Source organism: Cariama cristata, unplaced genomic scaffold (assembly GCF_000690535.1).
Source record: "Cariama cristata isolate BGI_N322 unplaced genomic scaffold, ASM69053v1 scaffold5648, whole genome shotgun sequence".
Lineage (NCBI taxonomy): Eukaryota > Metazoa > Chordata > Aves > Cariamiformes > Cariamidae > Cariama > Cariama cristata.
The window spans coordinates 25,195-48,652 of NW_009631555.1; the positions used below are offsets into that span (position 1 = coordinate 25,195).

Consider the following 23,458-nt stretch of genomic DNA (forward strand, 5'->3'; position numbering starts at 1 on the left):
AGAGCCGGGGGCTGCTCCCTGGCCCCAGAGCGGGAGTTGGGGGGGCTGCCCCAGGCCCTGATGGGAGCAAGCCCTTGGGCAGGTGGGATCTCCCGCAGCCTCTAGCCAGCTCTGGAGTCAGCCCTCCTAGTCATTGGGCGGAATCCACCCCTATCTGAGAGCAAACAGTGAGAACTGATGAGTTTTCCCCCTTGAAATATTTTTCTCAGTATTTTATTTCCCTAGCTGTGGTTTTGGGGATATTAACCTGCTAGTAGTTTCCATTCCTTAATACATTTTTTTGTATTTTTAGGTCTCTCTATAAAATGTCTATCCGGCTGCTAGATGCTCAATATTTTTGCTTTGCTATTTCCTCAAATTTTAAAGCACTGCTTTTTGTCTCCCTTAATATTTCCCTCATGTTAAATTTAAATAATTTGCCTTTTATCTTTCTCCATCTAGCCACTTCTGCTGTCTTCCTTTAATTTCCTTTCTGAAATATGGTCACATCATTGCAGCCAATATCTCTGTTTTTTTCTAACATTAGATATACAGGAGCTATTTTGGAGCACCTTTGTCTTCTATGGCTTCTCAGTTTTGATTATCCCACTCAAGGACCAAAATTCACATTTAGTATTTCTGCAGTATTCTCTGCTGAGAACAGCAGACTCTGTCACTTTATGGAAAGAAATAGGTGAAAGATTCCTGTAAGTGAATTATAGACGTTTGCTGTTTTGATGGATTATATCATTGCAAAAAGTTGTGTTTCTTTTTTTTTCCTTGTTAGATGGAAAAACTGCTACAAATTATGTGTGTACGAGACTATTGATATGCCTCCATTGGTAAAAGCATCGATGTCAGGTGTAGAGTAACTGGTGTGCAGCTTTTTCAGTTTTGTGACATCTTTGGTTAAGATGATGGCTGTGTATCATTTAGTATTGTATTCATAGTAGTAAACTGAGTAGACAGACACATGCCTCCAAAACTACAAGGATTTTATGCAATAGTACTCTGTTACAGCTGAAAAGGGAAAGAAAAGGTTGTGCTTGTGATCATTTGACACTTACTCCATCATGGAGGCCGAGAATCCCTTCTGCACTGTGATGGAGGATTGATGTTTGCTACTGAAAAATGTCAGAGATTCAGGATGGCAATTTTTCCCTTTGTAGAAACCAAGAATGATTATTTATGGCATGTCGGTTGTAGTTTAGACAGAGTTCTGACGGAGAGAGAGAAACAATGCTCTTTCTCAGGGGCAGAATATACAGTCTCTTCTAATCTCTTGTTTTTAGTGCTTTATTTTTAGATGTACTATTTTTAAACAGTTTGAAATACAAAAAAATTTGCTTTTTTTTCCAGTTAAAAGAAAACCCTGTTGTGACACAGCATGACTCAATCTTTTTATAGCCACATCAAATATGTGTTGCTTAGGATAATGTAAAAATATACAAACAATAATAAAGGCAAAAATAAGAAAGTAGCAGTTGCTATTGTAACAGAAGGTGGAGGGCAGTAAGAAATGTTCTGTAAATAAATGCCTCATTAATATTTATTATTCATTCCAAACAAAACAATAATAAGCTTTAACCATACCATACCAAAAGTAGTACAGAAAGTATAGACAGTATTTAGTACATAGAAAGTATTTTACATCCCCTGTCTTGGTATTAATGTAGCTGTTGTCTTAATCTGTTAACGAGTGGGTGTTAAGGGAGAGGTATGCAGTAAGAGTAGAATTAATTTTTTAGGTTCTTTAGAGTCATGATTGTTTTGATGCTGAAAATAATGAAGTTGTTACGGTGGAGAGGACGGTGCTGGCTGGTCTCTGAGCGGGTGGGAGCTGCCTGTGTTCCGGGAGCGGTAGGCTCCTAGCTCACAGGGTCGTCTTGTGACTCATAAATATTATTCTTGTCAGTGCAAAGCAGGTCTGATTTTGAGCCTAAAACTGCAACCAAATGAATAATAACAGCTGACAGCAATGCAGTACACGCCTTTAAATCCAGCTTTGCCAGCCCAGCCTCCATTCCCAGTGCAACGTCAGGTGCTGGGTTTGGTGCTCGTGGGGAGCCTGGCAGGCAGGTTGTTCGACACTCCTCTTTCCACTTCTGTGGCTTGTAGCAGGCTGTTGATGTGTTTGTGTTTTCCTGTATTTTTCCTAATCTGCCAAGCTCATCTTTTTTTTCGGCTGCTTAGGCAGTGTTAGTGCTGACACACAGATTTTCATTTGCTTATTTATTGTCTGGTTAGATCACATCTTGCACTGAAAAACCTAAGAGAAGCCAAGTTGCTATTTGCTGACATCCGAACGGCAGGGCCAGGCCCAGAGATGGACCGCAAGCTCTGAGCCTGGCTGTTCGCCCAGATCTGACCATGCCACAGGGGAGCTCTGTTGGAGTTACTGAGTCCTCGCTGTGGTGAGGGCTGACGCGGGGGTCTGGGGCATCTCCACCGGCCCTTGTTCTGCTGGCTCTGAAGTTCCTGGTCAGACCCGGGAGACATGACCTCTCCCTGGAGCGGGTGGAGGGGGAAGCGTGTTATGTGATGGGCAACAGGGGACGATTAGCAGCTGGGTGAATTGGTTTGAGTCTTCCCTGCACAGCAGGTTCAAGTTAAGGTGGACACCAGGTAACTAGCTCAGGTGTAAATTGTCTCCAGATTAAAGTACTACATTTTTATGTGGGTGGTAGAAAGCTCTAGCTAAAATAAAGGTTAAATTTTCAAGAAATATGCAATAAGAACAAATTGGTAGTGTTTGCAGTGTGGGCAATTGAAAAGCATTGTACTTTTTAAGTATATGTCCTTGACCTTTAGGAAATATGCAGGCTGGAGAAATATGAAGAGTTGCCTTTACAGCTACTATGATGTGGAGCTTTTGTTCAGATGATTTATAACAGGAAGATTTTTTAAAATTTTATTTCAAAACTATATAAAAAGCAGTTAACTGTTAGCTGGACATGGTTATAGTACCAGTTGATAAATTCAGGTTAGACTGTGTAGTCATCACTCATGCTTGGAAGAGCAAGAACTTGGGGGTAGGTGGTGTCCTGTAGAAACAGCACTCCCTGTTTTGTTGCCCAGACTAAAGAAGTGCTAGCCACTGGGCTTGGCCATCCTACTGATGTTAGGTTCCTGGAGAAGGGAAAGGGAGGGCAAAACTTAACCACAGATGCAGTTAGGCACCACTAAAGCTTGGGCTTATTTCTAGATCCTAGGGAGAAGTCTAACAATAATCTGGTGATAATTTGCTGCTTCTCTATTTGCATGTAAGGCCATGCTTTAAGGGAAAAAAAAAAAGTAGTTCCAAACTACTGATAGAAAATGCCATTTAAAATGTGATACAGTAGCAATGTGAACTACTTAGTGCACATTTTCCATATATTCTATGGCTTTGTGAGCTTTGTTCTCTTCTCATTGAACTTACTGAGTCTGATGCCATAGCTTCCAATGGGAAGCTTGATTGTTTTCCCATTCTCATTTCGTACACGTTTTCTGTCGCTTACTCTTATTATCTGATACTAAACCACAGTCTGTATAGCTTTGTGAAGAATGTAATTGTTTATTTTGATACTGTACCTTTTTGCCTATCCTGCCAGTTCCTTTTTCCACGTGTAATATCACAAATAGCTGATGAGTACACTGAAGGAAATTATGCTTCTCTGTTGGACTTCTGTTTTCTCCAATAATCCGACCTTCAACTGATTTTTTCAGTCACATGTTTTATAACAATTTCCAAGAATTACTTGATTCCTTCATTTTCTCAGTGCTTCCAGATCACTGCTTCCATTGTGCAAATGTAAAATTGATAAGGTTCACGCAAACTAAGCTAGTTTATTATTTTACTGAAGCTCATGTAAAGTTGTGGATGTTCAAGAAAATTGTTGAGATTGTGTGTTTTCAGACATGTTTACCTCTGCTGTACTATATTTAAAAGGATTCTCTTAATTCAAGTTTGCAGCTGTTCTTCAGTGGTGTTAGCAGTGATGGAGCTGCATCAGTGGTAGCAATGGCTGGAGACTTAATGGGAAACACACATAAAGCCTAGAAGTTCTGTGCTATCTGCAGTAGTAAAGTGGGTCTGGTTTTAGTGCAAGTTAATTTAACTTGAGATAAAAATCTAGTTGGTCCTTGTTTTTTGTGTCAGGTTGAGATGAGGCTAACCTATAGGCCTGACTCCATTTGATAATATACATTATGCACTGAATCTGTGTCTTCATTAGTTTTTGTTGGGTTTTCCCTCTGATAGATGCAGTGACGTTTGTGGAAGAACATAGTCTGAGACTAGTTTAATGAACACTTTTAGCCAGCCTAGCTTAAAATGTGAACCTCGTGCTCCCCGGAGTCCATTTGTAGTTCCCACTCCTATGCCTGGTGTTGGTACAAGTGCTTGACTATTTACATGAGGAAACAATTTGGCAGGTGTGCTTTTGTGTGGGTACAGTTGCGTAGGTCATTTGCTAGTGCAGAAGAGTGTAGACACAAAAGTTGCACCTCTGTAAGTTGCTGATGTCCCACTTCAAAATACTGGAGTGCAGCCAAAGTGTTCAGAGTATGTAAATTTTCTTACTTAGTCTGTAAAATTATGCATTGTTTTATTCTGCAAAGTACTTTATAATAATAAATTGCTTGTATTCTGATGAATACGACTTGATCTCATAACATGAGAGCAGTGTAGCGAAATCACATTGTTTGAAATTGTGGTATTAAAAAATTAGGGGAATACACAGAATTGCCATTTTGTTGGCCTCATCTTCCTTGACAGCATACTCAATAACTTCTCAGTGTAAAAATGTGTTAATTCCAGCATTGCTAATTTCAGTATTGTGTAAACAAAAATTAAAATATAAGAAGGCAAGAGGACAAAACTGTATTAGCATTTATCTGCCAGGGTACAGAAAATAGGTTTGGGTTTGGAGAGCAGATTTATAGCTGAATTAATAGCATTGACACAGACTGGATTTAAATTTGTTTGTTGGTGTATCCATACAACCTAACTACTGTGCAAATCAGCTGGAAAAAAACCAGATTTTGATTTCAAGTGGTACAGCTTGAAATGTCACAAGTTTTCACTAGCATCCTGAAATAGTAGTCTCTAAGTGTGGGGAGAGAATATCTATTTAGATGTCAGTTAAGCATGATGACTAACAGATCGAAAGGGACTGTTAAGACATGCAGCTGACAAGCTGCGTAACTTTTATCTGCAGAACATCACTGAATACTTACTGCATCAGGCTCACAGCTTCCATTTGAGTAACAGCGTATGTGCGGGTTTACTTAAAAAACTGTAAAGGATGGAGAATCCACTCTACCCAATTTAATAATTCAGGTGGTAATTATCCTCACTACTAGTAGTTGCACTGTAGGAGTGTAATTTTTGCATCCTTAGCGTCCAATAACTGCATCGCAGTTGGAATAATTGGTTTTTTCTGCTAGATTTAGAAATGTCTGACATCTGAAATCCCTTCTGTGTGTAGATGTTCACAAAACCCCGTGGAATTACCTTGTAATTTCTGAGGGCAGTGCGATTCTTTTAATAGTTCAGAGGCAAGTCAGTTTCATCATTTATGTATGCTTTTATATAATGCCTGGATCAAGGAATAGAATTCAATGAAAGAAAAATATTTTGCAAGTTGGAATTTGAATAGATGGGTTTCAGTTATTTAATGCTAATGAGAAACGTAGTAACCTTTTTGATGCTTATTGTGCTTTCTTGCAGGGCAGCAAAGGACACTACAGGTATCACTGGCAGAGCCACAATGTCAAACACAGTGGAGTGGATGATATGGTCCTTCTTTCCAAAATCACAGAGGATTCCATAGTGGAGAACCTAAAGAAACGATACATGGATGATTATATTTTTGTATCCTTTATAATGTTGTTTCCAGCAGGGTCCTGTAGACTTGCTGAGCCAATGTGAAACTAATTATATGTATGTATTCTATTTAAGCAGATTACTCAAACACGCTGAGCCTTTTAGGTGACAGTTCGCATGAGATTACACATAGTGCTTTGTAACCTGAGCTAATTATGGGGGTTGAAATTAAGATCTGAAAAATTATTTTAAGGTATTCTTTTTGATATTTGGAATTGTTCTTGTTGTTGTTGAAGATAGGCCTGAAGCTCCATATATTTATATAGCCACGTAACCCCTGAAGCTACTGCAGTAATGCTGCTTCTAAGAGCAAGAATTAATAGGTTTAATGCGTCTATACATGTCTTGGTACCATGTTGTATTCTATACCTCCCAATTTCTAATGCTTTCAAAATAGCTTTTCTTCTATGACGTAACCCCATTTGCAACTTATTCTGGAATTGTTAATACTGTGAATCATGGGCTGATGGAAACAAGTGAACATGTGAACATCTGTATATCTGCGTTCACACTTTATATTTTTTTTTCTATGATTAATGAAAACACGAAAGATTTAAATACCTGAACATATAACCTAACAAGAAAAACAGATTTCAGCATCAGAGGTTTACTGTTTTAAAAAAAAAATTTCATATGAAATTAATTCCTTGAGATAAGAATAGTTACTGTTTCATTTTTAGCTTTCGTAATGTAACGAGCTGCAATAATTAGTTTAGTAAACACTAGTCAATATGATTATGTACTAGAAAGTGATACTGTTTCTTCTGCTGTTGTAGCCCGTTTTTCATACTTCCTAGTTGTATCTGGAGAATAGTTTCCTTGAAGACTTCAACTTTTTTTAGCAGAAAAGGAAGGAAATATAACATCTTCTTTAGCTTTCATAATGTAACATGAGCTGCAATAGCTGGAGAATAGTTTCCTTGAAGACTTCAACTTTTTTTAGCAGAAAAGGAAGGAAATATAACATCTTCTGGCTATTTCCATATATTCAGAAAGTTAAGGGCTAAGTAGCAGCTCAATTTAGCAAAGACTGATAGAGGAAAATTGATGTTGCAGTTGTGCCATCCCAAACTGCAAAGGTTTTTAATATGTCTGTGCACATGGGTTTGGATGCTCTGTTCAATAAAGTACCACACCATTATTAAATTTGCCATATAGAAACGTGATAAAGTTGCACGATATTTGTCAAGCTGTAGTACTGGGGCAAACTATAGCGCTCTTCCTGTTGGTAACATCAGCGCTTTTGTCCCTGTGGAACGCTGCATCTTCCATGCAGTACAGTCACTAAGTCTTCAGTGCTCTGTGCTGACGAAAGGGTTTTATGCTTTTTTTTGTCTTATAAAAATAAGTGAGATTAACATGGAGTTGGTCTTTCTACTGAAGCAGGAATAAGTATGTTTTCCAAGGGACTTGTGGTCATTTGAGGGATCAGAGTCTTTTTTTAAAGCATTATAATTCCTTTGTGTAGGGAGAAAAGACTCCTTTTGCAGTTCTGTGAAGGCTTTTCATCCTAAAATGGAGATAATCTCTTGAATCTTTCAATTGTTTGTATGTCTACCCGTGAATGAACATTTCTCTGTGCTACATTGCATAGAGATTACCAAATTGTCCCAGAAAATGCTGGTATTGTTTACCAACAGAAAACTGTCACTTTGGATGTTTATACTGACACAATGAATGCTTGATTTATTATATGCGAGACCCAGATGTTGTCACTCTTCTTTGAATTAAATTGAAAAAATGTATGAAGAAAGCATTGCAATTAATGATACAGAAATTATGTTCACTGAGTTATACTTTTCTAACATGTTACCATTTTGTGCTGTGGCACCACAATAATAGATTCTTACGTAGGATAATCCAACAGGATAAATTTGTTAATTTTCCTACTTTTGTAAGGAAAGCTTAGATAGTAAGTTTGCCTATGAACAATTGAAGATTGTTAAATGAAACCTACAGTACAACATTTTGGACTCATTGATATGGGTACACTGCGATCTCCCAGCTCAATGAACCCATGCTGGCTGTAGTGTCCGTTCCTTCTCATATGTACAGTGCAATTCTGATTCCAAAAGTTTCTGAAGTATTTTGTAAATGTAGGTACACGTGCAGCTGGAGGCAGAGTGGTGAAATACTAACATTCAAAATACTGCAAAAAAGCTTTCTGGGGCTGATGATAGCTTGAAACAGTGTCTTCTTATAGGGCAGCCTGCAGGATAAGACTGCTAGAGACCATTAATAGTTACGCTCATAAAATAACACCACATAGTGAATTACCTAATCCCCTTAGCTCCCCCACTAGTACAGGCAGCTGAGTAGTTGTCCAGTTTTACTCAGTAGTGGCTGTTTCTATCCGACTGTGCGTGCTCAGCACTGTCTCGGTGAGATCAGAATGTGTCACTCTACTATGTTCTGCAAAAGTCAAACCAATCTTTTCTAATACTGACCATATGACCTCCTCAGTTACAAAGGAGTAAAACAATTTAAATATGCCATTTCCTTTCTGTATTTTTATTCAAGGTGTGACGTGTTTGGCCCTCTAATACATGTTTCTGTACTTAGCTTGTCCTAAAATAAATATTTTGATAGTATGAAAGAATCCCATTGAACGATATGTTTATATTCTTCTAAGCCTGCTAATTTCATTTTTATTAACAATTGTTGTAAGCGGTGGGGTTTTTACTATTATTTGAAGCTGTGCTGTATTATGTAATAGATGGAAAAGTTATTTGGCAGTCACTAGTGGTAAGATAATACTTTATGAAACTGTAGTTACCTTAACTTCTTTTGAATACAGACATATATTGGCTCTGTGTTAATCTCTGTGAATCCTTTCAAGCAGATGCCATATTTTGGTGAAAAGGAAATTGAAATGTACCAAGGAGCAGTAAGTAAAGCAGTCTAAAATGTACTGCAATATTCAGGGGCATGTAAATATTATTCTACATGGTTAAACTCTTGGAAGCATTTGTTTCTGGGTTTTGGTAGCATTGAACTAGCCTGGGAGAAATTGGATGACATCCGTTACCACAGATTGAGTCTTCAAATTGAATTCCCTGGAAGAGAGGATTAGTATTTCAATACTCGTATTGATTAACTCTAATCCAGATCAGATTTCTCTCCTTGACACATCCCTCCTCCTGCAAAGGCAGTTTTTTAGGCTATTGTGTGCTCAGAGTGTGGTGCACAATACAAAATGGCCGTTAGTGGATTTGGAGACTGTAACTTGAGAACTCTCAAACTGGACAGGAACAATAAAAAAGATTGAGATACCAAAATTAGATGCCACTTTTGAAAATATAGCTTGAAGAGTGAGTCAGCACAAGGACATTACGGCCTTAAAATTCAGTTTCCCACTCTGCTCGAGTTGGGCATGTCCATAGATTTGGGAAATCATTCGCTTTAAATGGACTCAGTGGATGAAAATGAGACATACAGCACCAGGCTCTGTGTCGTGGTTTAGGTAGTTTATTGTTAGCATATGACCACTGGTGGAATAGGCTTAAATTATGTAAGTTTCTCTTGGACAAGTAATATATTTCAAGCCCAGACCATTTTTAGAACAGGGTGTTTACGATGGTTTAGGAGAGAATTATGGATGAGAGAGAGATCAGTAACAAAACCCAGAGACTTTGGTTTGTTTTTATTAAATGAACAAAAAAATTCCTGGGGAAAATTCACTATAAAGTGGGATTCAGAATTGTTTTTCCAGGCAAATAATTCTTCCAATTTAAATAAAAATTTATATTGTTCTTTCTGTGTTGTTTAATGCTGTGTTGAAAAATTATTCTGTATTTCCCCTCCTAGGCACAGTATGAAAACCCACCACATATTTATGCTCTTGCAGACAGCATGTACAGAAATATGATTATTGACAGAGAAAATCAGTGTGTCATTATTAGGTAAGAAAAAGATCTGTAAAAAAGTATTTTACCATCTTCTTCTGGTGTTTTAACTTCAAGAAGCAGAAAAGTTTATTTTTTATTATATCAACAGAAGTGTTCTGCGTCTGTGACCACTGAACATTTTGGGGTTTTCTAGGATAGCTAAGTACTTTCTGACCCTCTCTTTTGTTTTCCAGTGAAATCCTGATGATAGCTTAACCACAAGAAGTCTCTTTCTCACATAGGCAGCTTCATGCCCAATACCAAAACTACATGAGAGAGATGGATTAACAACTATAGCAGCCACAGATACTGTTAAATCCAGCATTCTCACATTGACTGCATTTACCATACTCTCTTTTTAGTACTATTTCTTTTTTTTCCCCTGTTAAAAATAAATGTGCTTTTCTTCCTTTTTGAATTTTGCTTGCATTCAGTCAGAAACAAAAGGAAGAGAGAGATACTGGGAAATTAACTTTGTCTTCACTATTAATCTATTTTAATTATTAGGCTGAGGGAATTCACTGTAGAACTATTACTCAACTTTTTAATGACAGCCATTAAAGTCACAGTCGAAGTGGGTTTTGGGTCCAGAGGTATGCTGTGTTCCCTTCTGTGGGTTTACAGATGATGTATGGTAAAAGAAAGCATGCAGAGGGAAAGACGTGCAGGATATTTGAGCTAGTACACTATACCTCTTCTGACTTTCCTTCTTACATAGAAAACTTCAGAGGTTCACTGTAGTGCACCTGGAACTGCAGTTTACATGTGGCAGTGGTCTCCAAAGCGGGGTGCATGGATCACAGGGGTTGTGCAGTGAAATCTGTTGGGATGCGGGAAAAAAATATTAGACCTTCAGTAGTAGATGTATGTAATTTATAAATAGATAAATTATATACACACATTGGGAGTGTCTGCTCAAACATTTTTTTAATGATGGTGTGTGTGACCAAAAGTGTTTGGAGACCACTGGCCTGTGAGACTTCCCCAAGGACTAGGCAAAAGAAAGATGAGAAAAAGAAAAAAATAATTTGAAGGGAAACTGTTGTCATTTTATTAATAACAGCTTTTCTTCAGCTTTCTGTCATTTCTGTGTGGAACATGCTGAGAGGCAGCACTATGAATTTGACTGCTGTTGAATATAACAAAAGAGAGATTTCAAGACTGAATGTTTTCTTTGCCCGGGGGCCCTCTCTGGTCTTCTGCTCTGCGATGTCACAGCCCCAAGGGCTCAGGATGTCGGTGGCAATCAGATCAGATGCCTGGTAACTTAAGTGAGTGTGCTCAGTCCCTTAGGCTGGAACCTGCCAGGAAATGGTGGATAGTCACTGATGTTTAAGCTTAAGCGCCCTTGCACCAGCCACTTACTAATTTAATGTTGTCTCAGGAGTATTATAAAGAACTTGGCTTAGTAGGTGGGTCTTACATGTGGAGCTGCTCCATGTGCAGGTGTTCCTGTACCCTACTGAATGATCCAGTATGAAACCAGATTTCGTACTAATATCTCACTGATGAGCTGCTGTGAAACTTGTGAAAAATAATTGTTTGAAAGTTATATTCACTGTTTTATTTATTTGAGTCTATGCCTGGGGGTTGTCCAGGCAGAGCTTTCCTGGGTGACATGTTACAATGGAAAAGTGCACAGGTATGTCCCTCTTAGTATCAGCAAAGTGTATGTAAGTATGTGGAAACCGTTGATTTTTACACGTAGGAAGGTGAGCCAGGCATTAACAGCTTGCCACACTGAGCTGTACTCCTGTAAGCACCTCCCTGTTCCTGGACCCCTGGTTACAGCATGGTGCCATATGAACCAAAATGCCCAGAGTTCACATTCTTGTTCCTCCTATATCTGAATTGTTCCCGGAGCTCAGTCTTCCTTTTTGAAAAATGATGCCTGTTGCCATGCTGAAGTTAATAGTCCCATTTAGTCAAATTCAGACCTGTTAGGAATGGGTAAAATTGGGATTTATGTTGGTTTTTGAACAAAGTAACATCCCAGAGCCTGGGATGATTTGCGTGAAGCTAAATTTATAGTGAAAACCTTTAAACTGTGGTGAACTGTGATTAAAAACCGTATTTTTTTGATCAATTGCTAATGCCCCAAAGTGCAATGAATGCAGAGGGTCACATTTTCAGAGAACCGAGATGAAGATCTCAGATACAGACTTACAGGTTTAAATTCACATGAGAATTCTTGTGCTTGAATAACGGATGATGCACTCTTCGGAGTGTCTGCATTTTGAATGTGCAGAGTGAATTTTCTGTCAGTGTATGTGCAGCGTATTCAAAATCTGCTAGAGTTAATTGAAATCTACCGCAAAACTGAAACAAGAAAAATGTGTTTGCCAGGAACAGCAGAGTTCCTGATCCTTTCTACACATTTATTTTTCCTATGATTATTCTTATTACAAACACTGTAAAAACTGTGGAGTACTTACAGGTAGTTTTCATGATGGTATTTGATTTTTTGGGACACCTAGAAATTGTTTTTATGAAATTGAGTAACTCAGCTGTTCACAAAATTGGTTTTATTTGGTTCATATTTTAACCCTTTCGACCACATTTCATTTAAACTGTTTAGATACATCCTGTATTTTCTGATTTTAATGTAATCACTGTTTCTAACGACTAGAGCTGGTTTAAGAATGAAATTTCTTGAAGTCTGGAATTTGTTTGCTTACGTTTTATTTCATAGACCAGAAGGCACTGAAATTGCTGGCAGACTAGAAGCTCCCAAGATGCTGCCACTCTTGAGTGAAGTGAATGTTCTAGCTAGCTTCATGTCTACTACCACACCATCAGTTTCACTTAATAGCTGCCAAGGACTTTACCGTTTCTGCCCCTAAACTGGTGATTCTCAAAGAATTGAGATATAGTTCTGTCTGTCCTCAGTTCCAGAGAAGTCTGCTGACACTAAGCAGTTTCAAATGAACCTTTGTGTTTCGGTGAACCGTAGTTTTTGCCATGAAAATTCATCCTGTGGAAAATGAGTGATGATAACAATATGGTTATTATGAGGTGACTGTGTGCTTCTCTACTTCACAAGTAGTCTGAATTTGGAGTGACCTCACTGAAAATCCCTGATGGAACAGAAGGAACAGAGCAAGCTAGTATAGAAACAAACCTAGGTTTTCCCTTCTTTCCCCCCTCCCAAGATGGCAGATTGCCCCCCTAAAAAAAGGTTTGCAGAAAGAGAAGGTAAGTAATAAAGTGTAGACTGGATTGATGCACCATCAGATCAAAAAGGCTATGTCTGGCTTATGGAGCATGTGGAGTCTCAGGTATGGAGACACGAGGATGATGGGGAAGGGGTTGGTGCACACCTGTGTCTTCCTACAGTATGTGGTTTGGGCACCTCTGGCATCTACCTCCAGACCTGGGAGGGGACGTGCATTCCAAGAGACTAGACATAGGTTTCCAGGCAGGTGAAGGAAGGTCCCTGCAGTGTCCTGCTGGAGTCAGGACCCTGTGTGTGCATAAGGATCATACACCCTTTTGCAAGGACATTTAATTCCAGAATTCCAAAGAATGCATTTAGACACTGATAGAAAAAGCTCATCCTCTTCAAAAAGTCCATGAATGTAGGAAAGCAGATCCAACCCAAAATACAGTTCTCTGAAAGGCTGAATAGATAGCAGCCAAAATTAATCTTTTTATGTGAAAATACTAATTTAAAAAGAAAAGCTGTTACCAAACAACCCTTCCAGGGCCAGGAAAACCTGTTTCATTAGTGGAGTAATTGCAGCATATATGTGTATGCATGAAGAAAATTGCATGTATGCATGTCTAATTATAGCTGAGGAGCCATGAGCTATTTTGAATGGCTAACAGTGTAAACAATGAGGTTATTCATGGGCTGGATCCTGGCTGGGCTGAATGCAGGTGCAGAGCATGTGCTGAGGTGGGAGGAGGGACCAGCACCCGCAGTCATCTTCCCTGTGCTGGGCAGAATTGCAAAGGAAGTTTACTCATATGAGTAATGCAGTTACGCTGGAGTTTGATTTCTCATTAAGTTTATGTTTTACTGAGGCTTGATACTTAATTTAAGCCTCTGTTGAACCAAGCTCATAAATGTCGACTACAGCAGACTGCATTTCTTCCTCACTTGAAATGGCGGCCCTTCCAAATTATCAACAAGGAGTTGTCCAATCAAGATTTTAATTACAAAGGATTGTCTGTTGTGGCTTTTAATTCCTTCTTGGGCTATCATTGTCCTTTAATTAAGAGAGTGGAGGTTATGATTAGTGTTTTTCTATTATGCAGCAATAAATGTGTTTCTTCAGAATGTTCTTAAGGGTTTACCCTTTCTATAAAGTTGAGGACTTTATTTTCACTTTCTCTCTGTGATCTCTGCCAGGAGATGTTGCAGTTGCTTTAAAGCAGTTTTTCAGTCCTTCTTGTTTGTAATTTTAGTTTATGTTTTACATCCGTGTGGCAACATTTGAGTCCGGTAAAGCTGTGTACGATGACTGCATGCCTGAAAAGATGATACATCTTAAATACTACAGATATGTGTTAATGGAAAGGTCATTTACCACCCCAACTGTTTTTAGTGAACAGCTCATGTCTATCTTAAGTCTATTAAGTTCAAAATTTAATATGAGGTTTCTAGTCAGCTTCTGTATCTCAGCTTTCCAGAAGACGCAAATGACTGATCATTCTCAAATGTGTGTACAGAATCTAACTGGAAATATGGTTGAATTTTAGTGAGGAAGTGGTAGAAACATAAGTCTAATGCAGTAAGAAAAGTTAGGTAAAAGCTCTGATTCAGAAGGGAAAAGTATTTCGCTGAAGTTATGCTACTGAGGTTTCTCTGAACATAATTAGGGAAAGTAAATTCTCTATGTAAACAAACAAAAAAGCTTATCCAAACACATCAGAGTATTTAACATATGCATTGTTCTTTATTGGCAGATCCAATAGTTCTTTATAAATATTTGTTAGTAAAATTTCTGCATTGTCCTGGCAACGTAGATAAGTATTACTTGTATTATTCTACAGCCAGGGAGACTATATTAAATGTCACTCAGAAAATTAATTTTAGAGAGAAGGATGAAGCTATGTATCTGATCGTGCTTCTCTAATCACTGATTTTATTTCCTCTGGGAAGGAAGGAGCAAAAAATTTTCCCTTTGTGTTTGTAGTCTTATTCTGATTTCAGCTAAGTGTTAATTGACTTTGCTGAACAAAATGTCACTTTTCTGAAGTAGCAAATAGTGCTTGAAGAAACAATATGTCTTTCAAAGCATTATCTTTTTTGTTAGTGATGGAGGCTATGTAATGTTTTTATTTTTAGTGAGAAAAGTCTCTGAGAAAATTGTCACTACCACAATCCACTTACTTTAAGCCATTATAATATTTTTTTCAACCTTTAAAAACCTCTGTACTTCCAACATACTTCAAACTACCAAGCTAGAAAATGATTCTTGCATCTTCTTAAAATACTTTTAATAGCAGCAGAGCAGTAAGATATATGTGAAAAAGCTTCTGTATGAAAAACTATTTGGCAGGAATGGCATTAGAGTTGAATACCTGAGATTTACTGGGGCAAGATACCATGCCATCAGATAGAGTTACTTTGGTTCATAAATAATGCATCATCCTGTTTTATTGTAGTTTAATTGGAACAATTTACTGGTCTCTGATCAATAAAAGCATAAAACTGGAAAAAAGTGTGTGCATGCATAAATCTAAAGCAAACTCTGAAAGGCAGTCTTTTGGCCAAATTAATTTAATATAAAGGACCACTTATTTCAAAACAGAGACTAACAAGAAAATGGAAATATATTCTTCCAGGTCAATTTCTGTGGCAGACACTATGGATGAGAAATATAAGCCACACTTAATTTGAACAAAGAGGAGAAGGATAACTTATGCATCAAAGATAATCTCACAGAACTGTGTTACATTTTTACTGCGTGATAAATAATACCTGATCAAATTCATTCAGTGTTTGGCTCCGGATCCTCCTCTGTATTCAGTTGAAAACTGTATACATAAATTCAAGAGTATGATTCAATTTAGATCGGTTTGTCTGTCTTGTTTTACAACAGGATGAGCAAATTTACTGTGAGCAAATTTTGAACAAATGTTATTTTAATTACCAAACTACTGCTGATTTGAACTTCTAAATACAGTTTGACATCCAGCAAACTCTATCCCTGTGAAGGTAGTAGATACCAATAATATAAGCTTTCTTCTTGATGCTTAGAAAAAGATGACTTGGAATAATAAAAATCATGGTCCACACTTCAAAGATGAGATGATCAAGAAGTATTTTTTTCACCTTTTCAAGTTTCCTGTTTGATCTCTAAGACTGCAGTCAGGAGAAGTGAAAATCATGAAAACATTTTGGGGGGTCGCGGGAAAGACTTTCAGCATTTGTGTACTGTTTGGAAGCTTTAAAGATATAAAATCCTATTTGCAGCTTGGCAGTTTGGGGAGCTTTTTCAGAACTAAACCTTTAGAAATGTCTCCATTACCCATGGTGATAAGGAGCTCTGAGTTGACATTTTCAGTAAGTCCTTTTCCTGAGCAGGACATGCTGATGTTTCTCTGGCAAACATAGCTAAAATTTGTGCAGGGAAGGATCTGGATTTGATCCATATCCAGGAACAAGAAGGCGCAGGATAGAAGAATCAACAACATTCACTGAAATTATTCAGGAGATGAAAGATAGCACAGATTTTCACACAAGGAAAAAAAATAGTTCAGATATCTGTACGACATTGAACCAACATCCTTGTGTTGTTTTTTTGTGTTAGTATAGTCATCCAGGTCAGCGTAAATCCATTAAGGTCAAAGCTGACTTGCACCAAGATTTTTGTAAGTCTGGAGGAATTCTGTTGAAATAAAGTTAGGTTTAAGGTATGAAATAAAGCATGAGGTTGGATTGTCTGGCATGCCAATCTTCTTTCCCTCTTGAGAAGCTTACTAATTGTGAGAAGGCAAACCTGATACTGTAAACATTATTCACCATTGAAGGGAAATATTACAACGGAAGGAAGGAATTGTGAAAGCTAGTATGGAATATTAAGACTTCTTGTACCCTGTGTCAAGAGGCATAGGAACAGGAAGGTAGTTCTTCCGTCATTCAGGATGTGATTAATAATGTCTCATTATTTCATTCAGGAACACCTAAAACAAAAAGACTCCTGGAATGAAGTAGGTATCAGGCATGGCAGGCAAAGCTTGGATTTTCAAATGAGTTTTTGTGTTAAGATCTGAAATCCCACTAAATTTAAGTGGGAACTGAGTTCTTAACACACTTGTTCTCTTTTGACCATCTTGGTTTAAGTATATTTATTTCTTAATTTACATAATTTTCTGACTTTGAAGTCCCACAGAGATTCTGGTGTCCATGCAAGATAGTGTATTCAAAATTATATATTCACAAACATATCCAAGTACTGTGCTACAATACTATATCACAGTCGATATATTACCAACTTACCAGATGTAAATATGGTGTATATTTATTCTTTTTCATAGTTAAGGTACCTAGGTTGAACAAGATAAACCTCAAATTACTCCATTCTAGAGTTGCTTAAAAACTGACAAGTACATTTTTGTGTTCCTTTTTTTGTAGTGGGGAAAGTGGTGCTGGAAAGACTGTAGCTGCTAAATATATCATGAGTTATATCTCCAAAATTTCAGGAGGTGGCCCTAAAGTACAGGTGAGTTGATACAGAGTAATACTGAAGCATAAGCATAGTCTGAAGATTTACTTCAGACTTCAGAGGTAGAATGACAAAGGTATGTCTTGGTAGACAGTGACAGCTGAGAGGCACTCTACTGAAGAAGCTTGTGGGTGAGCAGCTAGAAATACATATGAGCCCTCAACAGCAGAGAGACAACTGAAGCGGACAGTGAACTGCTTCCTTGCAGATTCCTAGTCGGCCTGTGTGATGGGAGCCATACGAGGGAAATCCACAGACCCAGAATCACCTCTGCTAAAAGTTTTGTAGCTCTCGCGCTGAATTATGTCTACAACCTTTTTTTTTTTTTTTTAAAGTTCAGGAGTAAAAGGTACTTTAATTATTGTTCTTAACCAGATTAAGAATGACAACCAGTCTCCTTTTAGTAGAGATGTGGGTTTTTTCCTATTGTGTTTGCATTCTATTGAAAACTGAACTGGCTTTTCGGGTTTTTATTACTTCCATTAAATCTCTGATTTGTATGCATACGTCAGAGAGCCAAGAGCGGGAACATCAACTTGTTTTATGAGGTAATCTAGTCAAAATTAGAGTATCTGAAAGCTAGCTGAAACAACAAATAGTTGCTTTTGTTAATGACTATACTATCAATGTCTGCTCTATCTATCAAAACTTATTAACTAAAGTTAATCGAGTGAATTAGCTGTAAAAATTCCCATAATGATGTTACAATGTCATTCACTGACTGACAGGCAGTGGTAGGTAGGTAGTGGCTGCTTTTACTAGTCCACTCTTTTTGTGTGCTTACGGTTATTTTTTGCTTTATTGCAGTCTCTGATGTTGAGTATGTTCTTTCCGCTTAGTTTTGCGCAACAGTGGTATTGGGAACATGGCAGAGAGTAATTCAGTAACCAAGAGAATGATCCAAAGAAAGTATGCGTTGTGTTATTTTGGGAATAAATATAATCATACTTTATAAGTAAATATTTTGTTTTATTTAAAAGATTCCAGCTTTTTGTACAAAATTAAAAAATATTCTTAGTGATTACAGAGTAACTGTTGATGAAGTTGGTAAGTTGCCTTCAGCATTTCTTTTGAACTAAAATTCAATCTTCTCTACACAACTGAGCATGCATTGGGTTTGTTCCAACGCTAATACCTTGTCCATACTTCCAGCTCCTAGGATCAAATAAAGAGACAATAGTGACACACTTTATTGCTTTCTAAGACAGCTAGATAGCAGTGTCATTGATCCTGAAACAAGTTGCTGAAGCACTTGCAGATTCCTAAATTTCATGCTGCTCTGACTTCATTGGTTGTGGTTCCAGACTCCTCAAAAGATTTAAATGCTAATGTGTAAGAAGGAAATCGTTTAAAATCAAGATGATGAAAAAACCAGATAAATTCATTGGCTGTGTTGCCTGGCAGAGCAGTGAAGAGAAGGACCAGTTTTTAGCCTCAGGCATTTTGTTTAGTTTTGTAGGATTTTCTTCAAAAAACAGGAACTAGAAGCTCTGAAAAGAGAGACAGATTCTATTCCTTATCTGATCAAGAGGATTTCTTACAGATGCAGGCTTTCATGCTTTTTTAATATATAATTTAGATGTCATAGTTTTCTAGAAAATCTGTAAGAACTTAAAAAATGTCTCTTTCTGAATCTGTATTTTTCTTGTTTTCTAAAATTTTAGCATGTTAAAGATATTATTCTACAGTCCAACCCTTTATTGGAGGCCTTTGGGAATGCAAAAACTGTACGGAACAACAACTCCAGCAGATTTGTAAGTCCCTCTATCTTAGAGATTACTTTAGTCTTTCAACTTCTGTGCTGTTACAAGAGACAGTATTCAGGTTTATAATATAAATTGACTACAAATGAGGTAAATCTAAATAAAATATAAAATGTGTTTTAAAACATGAAGTATATTTTGAGAGGGCGGTATTTCATTCTGTATATGTTGCTTATTTGTTTCTCTTACAATATATACTGATCACAATTTATTTATAAAATGTTCAGTGTGCAAGCAGATAACTTCTCAGCAACAAACTGGCCAGTTTTCCAGATCAGTAAAATATACACAGTGATATGTGTTTGAAAAAAAAAAAATCTCCCCAAATTGATACCTTTTTTAAAAACAGATGAAACTATCCTTAGAGTTGTTTGATGGGAAATGCCTTTACTAATATGTACAGAAAGTAGGCAGGAATTATTTTCAGTCATTATGAAATAGTCAGGATAATATTGTGAAATAACTGTTCACTAGATAACATACTGTAGGTTCCATTTTTAAAAGTTACACATAGGCTTTACAATTTTGAGATTTGTTCCTCAGCCAACACAAGTGTTAATACAATTAATGTCTCCCTGAAATAAAAAGATAATTGCTTTACCTTGCTTCCAAGCAGAACTCTATGTTTGCTGTTAGTTGTAAATCTGTTAAATTTACTTCCCATATAGGTGAGCCTTATGGTTTCCTTTATACTAAGCAAGAATGTCAGCAGTGAAAAGAAGCCACTGACTTCCTCTCTACACTTGCATTAACATGTGATGTATTATCCCAAGTCTAGTGCTGTGTAAATGCAGAAAGAAAGATTTGTGATAATTCAAGAATCTAAGCTTAGGTTATACCTTGAGACAGCTCTGTCACTGCATCCATAAAGATTAAATATCCCAGTAACCTTCCTTGAGATACAGTACAAGTACATGATTTCAGATTTGTATTTACTAATTATTCAACAGCTTTAATTATTTATTGCAGGGGAAATACTTTGAAATCCAGTTTAGCCCAGGTGGAGAACCAGATGGAGGGAAAATCTCCAACTTCCTACTGGAAAAATCTCGAGTTGTAATGAGGAATCCCGGAGAGAGGAGTTTTCACATTTTTTACCAGGTCAGAAGTGTATAGATCCTTTCTGAGTTATTTAAGACAACTAGGACCAGTTTTTCCTTTTGATTGAAAAGTCATTCTCAACACAGTGAGATTACTGAATGGGTACTCAGGAGGGTAATCTGGGTATTACTGGGAAGCTTGACAGCATGTTAAGACACCATCTCACATAGACCTACCTAGCTGCCTTTCAGCTCCAGACCAAAAGTACTTCAATATTTCAAAGGCCTTGCTTGGAAATTCACTGTGAACTCCCATTTGGAAAAGTCCAGTAGAATATAATAGAAAATGAGAACTTTCCAACAGATTTCTTTTTAAACTGGACTATACAATTATACCTTCTGCTCTGGAATTCCATAGCACAGCTGTGGAAGAGAGACTTGATTCTCAGTTAAGTTTTCTAGGACATTTAGGATAATACCTATTTGTTGGATCTCCAAGCATCCCCACTTTTTTTGTGTTTCAAAAGGCTTTTCTGGCCTTCAGTGGTCCTTGACATGCAAGTTCCTTACCTGAAGTGCCCTTGAGCAAGCTCTACAAAACTAGAGTAAAGACAGTGCATTGTGAGTGACTAAGCAGCTTCACATGAAGTCGAAGTGCCATTGCCAGGATGGAAAGCTGAGTTGGAGCTGGAATTGCTCTAGGAGCTGTGCATTCTCCTCTTCCGAGGTATATGAACCCTTTGCACTGTCCTGCTGATTTTCCTCTGTGGCTTGGAGAGGCTTTTTGACACAGGAGTTAAAAGACTATGGGGTTTTGACTGTTCTCTTCTGAGGTTAGTTTGTTCATTCCTTCCTATTGCAGCCATGTCTGTGCACAACTGCGTAGACTTTACATAGGTCTGAGGAGCCTCTCCTCTGGCATCACAGAGAGTACAGGAACCTTTTTTTAACTACTATGTTATTTATTCTTGGCACTGTTGGCCTGAATGATGCGAAGAGGTGTGACTTGAGCCATGCTTCAAATCAGCACAGTATTGCAGGAGTTCAAAACTTGCTTAACATACACCATAATGGGCATAAAGGATACTTGGCCTCACAATTAGAGTTACAAATAATGCTTTCTTAGTGTGTTCTTTCAGCAATGCCTACGTTTTGGTCGGCATGGAAAACATGTTGCTCCTGGGGATTTAGATAATATATTGCAGACTGGAAAACCCACTTTGCCTTATCTTTATGAGCTAAAGATAATGGAAAGCATTCAAGTCAGTCACAGTTTTTGCTTTTTATTAGATATGGAAGTTAGAACTAAACCATTCATGGGAATAGGAATGAGAATCTGGTCTTTTGGGTTAAACAATTAACAAAACATAGGAAGGATACATACCTGGCACAGCACTAGCCGTATCTCTCCCAGTAATTTCAGGCTCAGTTAACTGTTTCTGACCTTCCTCATCTCTGCTGAAGATTGTTGGATGATACCTAATTTGAGGATTTTTATTCCGCAGCTAATTGAAGGGGCCTCCTCAGAACAAAAAAGCAGTCTTGGCATTACCAGTATGGACTACTATTGCTATCTGAGTCTCTCTGGGTCCTACAAAGTTGATGATATCAATGACAAATCGGATTTCCAAGAAACACTGGTGAGTTTTTTATTCTATGATTTGCATAGTGGTGGATATATGTTCATGTCATTGTCCATTTGTAGAACAGACATTGATGTATTAATGTGGGAATGAGAAATTAATGTAGATATAACTTATTTTTATTATATTTCACCCTGAGGAGGAGGTATGTTACCCTGAAGAGGTCCTATGTTGCAGCCTAACAATCCTGAGAAGATAGATACTTTTTATAGGAAGGCGTTTTGATTTCTGTTTGTTCTTTTTCAGAAGGGTGCAAATTTAATGACATTTAATTGAGTGCAGATAATCTGCAGTATGAAAAATGTGAAAATGCAAACACAGTGAAGAACTTCCATTAGAAGAAAATATAAGAGAGTGCCCTGTTTTAGGTAATTCTTAGTGGTGCCTGATCTTCCATGCCTATTTAAAACAGTGCAACTGAAAGGCAGGAGAAACAGACTTAGAAAGCACAGATCAGAGATCTTTATCCAGTACTGTTGCCAATTCATTGTGTGACCTTTATGCAAGTCATGTCAACTTGCTGGTCTCCTGTTATTAGAAATTTGCTATTTAAAATAAGCATATTAACACGTCTTCTTGTTTACATATGTAGCACATTTAAAGGCCTGGGAAAAAAATAATCGTTACTTTTGTATTCTAGCTAATTTGGTATTTTAGAAAAACAGTCAGTTGAGAAGACATTCTGTAAGTTACCATGTTCTCTAGACTCGAAAACCCAATGTTGTTGTGGATTATTTTCTAGTAAGTGGCTGAAATTCACACCCTAAGCCAGACAGACTGTACTGCTTTTTACAGTCATTCAGTACAGCTTCACAGTGCTTGGTCTCAGTGGATAAACTGTCTGTGTAGAAGGAATATACAATCATTGTCTCCCAAGTTCAGCGTTTGCCATTTTTCAATGCAACTATTTTTAGTGTGACACTTAAGAGCAGGTGCTTCGTTTTTAGTAACTTTAATTTTTCCAGAATTTATTTTGCTAACACATCTTCTAAATGGTGTAGATGCTTCTGTATTTAATTAAAAAATTTTTAAAAATGCTGAAGTAGGATATCTGGTATCTTTTGAAACTTCAGTGCAGGCTTTGATGAAATTTGGTTGCCATAGGTATTTGAACTGTTTTGAAAAATTCAGATTTTTAACATCAAAATTTTAAAAAGACTTCTATGACAGGAGTCATTGAACAGATTCTATGACTGATTCCATTTTTTTTCCTTCCCAGCATGCAATGAATGTGATTGGGATCTTTGCAGAGGAACAGGCATTGGTGTTGCAGATAGTGGCAGGAATACTGCATTTGGGAAACATCAGCTTCAAAGAAGTTGGCAACTATGCAGGAGTGGAGAGTGAGGAGTGTAAGTACCTCTGGAAACCGTTACAGAAGTAGCAGTGGGCTGAAACTCAGATGGCATAAGGTGAACTGCAACCTTGAGCTGTTTATCCAAACAGTGCATCATTTCTTACAGGGTGAAGCGGCTAATGTAGAGTCTCTTCCAAACCCAATGGTACCGAGGCCCCTGTTTTGTCTTGTACATTGCCACTGACTTAACAGGAGTGCAATTTTGCATTTTGAATTTAAGAAATCCTTTTCCAGTCTTTGAGTA

General features: G+C 37.5%; 1 protein-coding gene across 1 annotated transcript in view; it reads left to right on the forward strand.

Moving 5' to 3' along the window:
• The window catches only part of LOC104166154 (unconventional myosin-Ie), a gene marked incomplete at its 3' end in the record, with an annotated part of 58,516 nt that overhangs the window by 24,954 nt on the left and 10,104 nt on the right, over nucleotides 1-23,458 (forward strand). The window contains exons 2-9 of the mRNA XM_009705997.1: nucleotides 5,693-5,836; nucleotides 8,646-8,735; nucleotides 9,656-9,750; nucleotides 17,321-17,408; nucleotides 19,076-19,165; nucleotides 20,144-20,275; nucleotides 21,720-21,854; nucleotides 23,077-23,209. Of these exons, the coding sequence (XP_009704299.1) occupies nucleotides 5,693-5,836; nucleotides 8,646-8,735; nucleotides 9,656-9,750; nucleotides 17,321-17,408; nucleotides 19,076-19,165; nucleotides 20,144-20,275; nucleotides 21,720-21,854; nucleotides 23,077-23,209 (907 nt within the window). The remainder of the gene's footprint in view (nucleotides 1-5,692; nucleotides 5,837-8,645; nucleotides 8,736-9,655; nucleotides 9,751-17,320; nucleotides 17,409-19,075; nucleotides 19,166-20,143; nucleotides 20,276-21,719; nucleotides 21,855-23,076; nucleotides 23,210-23,458) is intronic.